This window comes from Wolffia australiana, chromosome 1, assembly GCF_029677425.1.
Source record: "Wolffia australiana isolate 7733 chromosome 1, ASM2967742v1".
Classification (NCBI taxonomy): Eukaryota; Viridiplantae; Streptophyta; class Magnoliopsida; order Alismatales; family Araceae; genus Wolffia; species Wolffia australiana.
The window spans coordinates 3,417,643-3,423,903 of NC_135835.1; the positions used below are offsets into that span (position 1 = coordinate 3,417,643).

Genomic DNA, 6,261 nt, shown 5'->3' on the forward strand with positions numbered 1-6,261 from the left:
AATTAGGTCGGATTTCACTTGTCCCCCAAATTCTTCACTTTCTCTCTTTAGGTTAATTCATCTATTTTCTCTCTCTAGATTTCAAAATGGACTGTTTGGAAATTTAATTCAATATATAAAAAACCTAAATATAAAAGTTCATCCAAAAATTCGTCCATCTTGAAGTGCAATTTCAAAATCCCCTCTTTGATTATTAATTCCCAATTTTAATACATAAAAAATGTCTTAAAATTCTATCATAATTGGGAAATTAGTAATCCAAAGTAATCTGATCTTATAATTAAAATTATCCTATCTTGGGTGTCTTGACCAAAAATCTACTTAATTTTGATTATTTATAAACACAAATAAAGTCTATTAAGTGCAAAATTAGTTCATTCTTGAATTAACTTATTTAAAATTGGATAAAACTTCTTGCTTAGTTCCTCCCTGTGGTTTGACCCCTTGCTTGCTATATGTGTATTATTTAGTGATTAAGGGTATTTAAAAAGTTTATTGTATAAGTTTAAAAGCCCAAATAATGACGTATTTACACTCTTTCGTTTAATAAATGCACGCGGAGAATCGATCTCCGTGTGCATTTATTAAACAATAATCTACCTTGTACCGCAATCGGTTAGCCACGTGCATTAAATGCACGTGGCGAATCGACTACAAGGTGTAGTAAATATAACACAAAGGTTCCCTTTTTTATTAATGCACGTGTGTCGGTAACCGCGTGCATTTAATGCGGCTAACCGACTGTGGTACAAGGTAGATTATCGTTTAATAAATGCACGCGGAGATTAATTCTCTGCGTGCATTAATTGTAGGAAAGAGTTAACTAAAAAATGAATCTTACTTTACCTCGCCGCCCGTGCCACGTTGTCTTTTTAAACAATCATTCGCCCATTATGGCATTGCGCATTGCGATGCCATAATGAGCTAATAATGCTCTCTCTCTCTCTCATTATTATTATTATAAAAAAATATGCACCCACTTATTCGCCCGAACTTCAGGCGAATGATGTGGATGCCACGTGATATAAATATAAATATATTATAAAATGACAAATAAATAAAATATGTATTATTTGAATTCATAAGATCATTTCTTGGCTAAATCTTGGTCAAAAAATTATATAAAAAAAATATAGACAAATTCCAGAAAATTAGTTTAAAAAACCCTTACCAACCTTTAGCCAAGTATTCAAATACCATGTAAAAAATACTAAAAAATTAGAAAAAATAACAAAATCAAAGTGTAAGTTATTTATCTCCGTTTATAAATGATGACATGCAAATATGGCCATTAAAACACATAAATATAATGTAATCTTCATGAATTAAACATTGTAATTTCCAAGTTATTAGTAACCTCTTATATTGATGGTGGATAATCCCATCTTTACCACTCAATTTTCTTCGTGAACTTCTTGATGCATTTGAACTTAGACTATTAAGAATCCCATGATTAGGGACATGTTGGTCATTGTCAAAGTACAATTGTCCATCCACAATACATCTTTTGTGCCTGAAGCCAAAGGACCACTTACACAACCGTGATGTGAATCAACCTGATTGACAATTTGGTATAATACCATACGGGGTTCGTACGGATCAATTCAGTGAACTCTTTCCACTAATTATCACCCACTTTCAATCCTAAGTACACTAATGGCTACGGAAACAGTAATACTCATCATGTGGGTGAGGCTAGCTAGCACTATACTATCCGGATACTTTGATGTCCTTCTCGTGTATCATTCAAATAAGAATATTTAGAACACATACTTAAAAACTAGCGATCTCCGTATTACGATCACATCATAATTCACTAAGTGATGTACTCTCTTTTTGTCATCAAAATTTAAGTGGACCTGCTTTGAAACTTTTCAATAGGTTATACTTCATTATTATAGAAACATAACTTGAAATCTAGACATCCTATCAGTTGAACATCAATGAACACTCCATTTTATCTAACCCTTGAGTTTCAATCTGTCTTCTCCATTTTGTCTTCTCAAGACATTAGGAACATATCTCATAGTATTTACTGCTCATAAAAATTAGAGCTTCAATCCATAATTTACTAAGTCAGATCATTTATTCATGGACTTCATTATAAGCATCACACATACACTATAATGAATATGTTCTATTAATGAACATTGAATGAGATGTGGAATGTGTGATTGGCTTGTCGAGCACATATATTGTCATCACTTTCACCTTCCCCTATAAGGATCTATAAGATCCTAAATATTCCTTGTTAAGATGGGAAATTTGCTCTTTATCTATCGCTCACTGTTTCTCTGTCACTTCCCCCTCTTTCGTTGAATCGCACAATCTCTCTCTTTACCTTGTCTCTTCTCCCCCTTGGGACACTCTCTCTATCACTATATCTCATCTCGGTTTCTCCATCTCTATTGCATTATCTCTTAATTGCCACCTCTCTCTTGTTAGTGCGTTCTCTCTCGCCATCTCTCTCTCTGCTGCATTCTCTCTTGCCATCTCTCCCTCTCTTTAATGTTCTCTCTCGCCATCTCTCTCTATCTATCACAATCTCCCCCTATTGTTTCTATCTCTTTACTCCATTCTCCCTCTCTTCTCTCTCTAAAATCTTTTTCTCTTGGGGTAGTCTAACCCACACCATTCGCTAAACCAGTGAACGGCTAAGTTAAAGTCAAGTCAATGGTCAACTTAAGGAAGAATCAATGGTCAACTCAAGGAGAAGTCAACGATCATCCAAAATCTCTAGCAATCGACTGTGGACCCGCATCCATATGGCCGTCCTGCATCAATAACACTCTTCTAGTGTGACTTATTTCAACCAGATTCACAAATAAATTATATGAATTCATGACACAATAGGATGACTAAAGATTTGTGTTTGATACTAAGACCGAACCTTTAGTACTAGTTGAGATTTCTTGACTAAATTTGTAATGTGAATTTATAGACATAACGGAACGCCACCAAGAAAAACCAGATGGCAGACCAGTAAATCTTCGACTTAGTTGGTGTCAGGCACATCCGCTGAACTTGCAAGGCCAAGGTAAAATCGAATGGAAATCGAATTAATAAAAATATTTTAATTCGTATCTTAATTTCAGTTAGTACCTGTTAGGTCTAACCCCCTACCCTTGCAAGGCCAATAGATTATATATATCCTAATAAACAAACGTATGGCTGGCTTGAGCTGGAGTAGGCTGGCCATTTTCGTAATGCAAGTGCCGCCTCGTATTGGTAATGAGGAGATGGCCCCTATTATTTCAGTTTTAGAATCCCTAAGTCATCATTTGACTTTTATGCATTATTTTGTGGTTTCTCACTATTTACTCATCGGTTCCCAGTCAGAATGCAACGATATCAACGAAATCGGTTGATGCGGAAGCAAATAATAAGAGGTTAACACAACGCTAACGGCGACGTCATTTTCAACAATGCTCTGATAATCACTGGATGGTATATTTAATTAACACTGGATAATCACGTTCGTCGATGGCTAAAAAAATTAAAACGGCCTTTCAACATATGACAAAACCATGCGAAAAACATATCCAACAGCCCAATATAGCTGTAGGCGAATGAAAAATGTGGCCGGCTGTTGGGGTGTGTCAGCCCCCCCATTACGGGAATGTGAAGGGGGAGGGCTTGACTAGTCAAACCCCAATAAAGGAAGGGGGAGTTGAAAAGTTTTAACCCCCCTCCTCTTGTCTCTTTGTGGGAATATGAAGAGGCTTCTTTGGAGAATATGAAAAGGCTCTTGGCTTTTCATATTCCAGACCTTTCAAATTCCCTGAAACTGTAATTGGCCCTCTATATATAGAGGGCAAATCTATTCTGAAATGCAAGGCATATGAGTTTTCTGTTCATTCTTCTTGTCTCTTCCTCTCTTCTCCTCTCTCTCTCTCCTTTGGTTTGTCTTCATCACTCCTTGGTGGCCGCTCCCTTGTCTTCGGAGTTTGAGGAGTTGCTCCGCAGCACCATACGAGAAGTCGTTGCCCTGCACCAAGAGCCTTGCACGTTGACGTCACGCCGGTGACGTAAAGAGGTTCTTGTTTCCTGTCTCTATACGCCGACACAGTTATCACGTCCGAGTTGATTCCGCATTTCACCGTAGCGTCTTGGGTCGTTGTTTCTCTTCAACGAGTTACAACACCGGCTCATAGACTCCTGACTCATTCAAAATGAGAAATTCGGCGCCATTTTTTCTGTTTGCACACTTGAGGAGGAGAGCGCGGTCTTCCCGAGCGTTAATTATGGGAAACGGTTAAGCTTCGGATATTAATCTTCACCTTGTCTCCCGTTTCCATGTCTTCAAGCAGTCCGCTCTAATTCATATTCTCTCAGTTTTCCCTCTCTACGTTTTCTCCCCCATCTCTTCTTCCTCTATTCTTTCTTGAGTTGATACCTGCTCCCGGTCGTCGGGAGAACGACATCAAGTTCAGACCAAGATAAACGACATCCATCTGCTTCGGCGAGTGCCATGGAGCAGGGCTTCTCACGCACGTGCGTGGCAGAACCTTGTTCTCTTAGTTTTACATATTTCTCATCGTCCAATCACGAAAGAGGATAGTCCAGCTGGCCGCGACCCATTTCCTTTTCCAGTTTTAGTTTTCATCCTAACCCGCATACCCTTTTTAATTCCTCTTGTTTATCGACGTCCGAATGATATTTATTTCAGCCCCTAGGAAGACGACTGCACCATCTACATGGGCGTGAGAAGCGGCGTGAGCGTAGATCTGAAGATCGATGTCGGGATTTCTGTCCAAGCATTACTTTAATGGGATCGCTCGTCCTGGGATTTCTTTTTTTAACTTGGCTTCCTTGGTGGCTCTGTCTGGGAGTGCAAATCCTGCAGCGGCTTTTCACTGCGGCAAACGGGGGATCTGGGCACAGAAGCACAGGCGTGTTCAGCCATCGCCGTGCGCAGAGGATAGCCCATGCCGATGTGAGCGTCCGTCATTGCCATCTCAAGAAAGATCTCTTCCAGCTTGATGGCGGTCCAGATGTCTGAGTAAACTATGTATTTATCTATTAATGTTTCTTGGCTTGTATGTTTGCTATGCAGGAGAATATCCATATCGAGGGAATCCCGGCGTCTCTGCCGCCGACATACATAGGTCAACATTCTCAGGCAAGAGACCCACGATGCGTATTTTTCTTTAATCGGGATGCCTTCGTTCTCTCGTGTGCTGCAATCAGGTCTTCCCCCGTTGACGCGTGTTCTTGCTCCAGGTGAAAAGAGTAGCCGGCTCTGGGCTGACGGAAGAAGACATCCTGCGGCTTCTATGGACCGTAAATTACTCGCCCGTCCGCGGAAAAGATGCGGAATCTTGCTCCATTTGCTTGGTACAAAGAATAACCATGCATTTTCCTTTGCGTTTCTTTCGTGATAATATGTTTTCTTGCCACATGTCTCTCTCACTGATGCCGCAGCAAGACTATGAGATAGGAGAAGAGGTGGCGACACTGCCGTGCATCCACAAGTTCCACACCAAATGCGTTGCAAGGTGGCGTACGCGAGCCAATGCTTGCCCAATGTGCAAGAACGAGGCCCTGCCACCCTCGTGCTGAGATTCAGACTAAACTTGTACTTGATGGTGCCTGATGAAACGCAAAAAAATGTGCAATGAAGTTTTCCTATCTTGTGATAAATAAATACGACATTCGAGCCAAAACTTTGGCACGCAAGAGGTCCTTTTAGAACATGTAACGTCATTCTGATTCTGTAGATGAGCTGAATACCCAAAGAACTTCTGAAGGCCATCCTTACCCTTCTTAGAGAAATGATCCCTAGGCAATCCCGTCCCTGGTCGGGATTTGTGCATATTTTTTTGCCCGTCCTCGAGGCCGGAGACATGGGAAGAGAGATCCGTGACTTTTCTCTATTCTTTCTTCGCTATCCAATTGTTATATTTATTTTGACAGAATAATATAACAATTGGATAGCGATGAAACACTACAACTCATTTCGGTCTGATTTTGGTCGACCAGAGGTACACTTCAACTCATTCAACCAGTTTCCACTAATCTTGTCGAGGAGAACCCTTGGTTTCTCAATACCACAAAGGCTTATTGGGACAACGATATTCCGCCGTTGAGAAAAAAAATCAACTTCGCCGTACTTACAAGAGTTTAGGCGCTTAAGGGTTCGGTATGGGGATGTAAGAAATTAAGCAGTTGGTAAAAAGTTTAAAACCAATTTTACCGTTGAGAAACGATCTGTTCGCCGCATTAGTTGCCATCTATTGCGGGATCCATAGACCGAGAGCA

The 6,261-nt window shown here is 40.1% G+C and overlaps 1 protein-coding gene across 2 annotated transcripts; it reads left to right on the forward strand.

The window, feature by feature from the left end:
- The first annotated feature begins 3,594 nt into the window (after positions 1-3,594).
- Positions 3,595-5,654, forward strand: LOC144713571 (NEP1-interacting protein 2-like). 2 transcript variants are annotated; one of them, XM_078588297.1, is made up of 6 exons: positions 3,595-4,036; positions 4,670-4,739; positions 4,847-4,936; positions 5,057-5,122; positions 5,224-5,337; positions 5,425-5,654. In XM_078588297.1, the coding sequence occupies exons 2-6, from the start codon at positions 4,698-4,700 to the stop codon at positions 5,560-5,562; spliced, it is 450 nt and encodes a 149-aa protein (XP_078444423.1). In that variant the 5' UTR covers positions 3,595-4,036; positions 4,670-4,697; the 3' UTR covers positions 5,563-5,654. The 2 variants fall into 2 exon arrangements, with proteins under 2 accessions (XP_078444423.1, XP_078444345.1); XM_078588219.1 differs by having other exon boundaries at positions 4,670-4,936.
- Positions 5,655-6,261: the final 607 nt, after the last annotated feature.

Coding starts and splice junctions, on each gene's coding strand:
- LOC144713571 (XM_078588219.1), top strand. CDS start 4,769: ATGGGATCGCTCGTCCTGGGATTTCTTTTTTTAACTTGGCTTCCTTGG. Junction 5,123..5,223: donor ACATAGGTCAACATTCTCAG/GCAAGAGACCCA, acceptor TTCTTGCTCCAG/GTGAAAAGAGTAGCCGGCTC. Junction 5,338..5,424: donor AATCTTGCTCCATTTGCTTG/GTACAAAGAATA, acceptor CTGATGCCGCAG/CAAGACTATGAGATAGGAGA.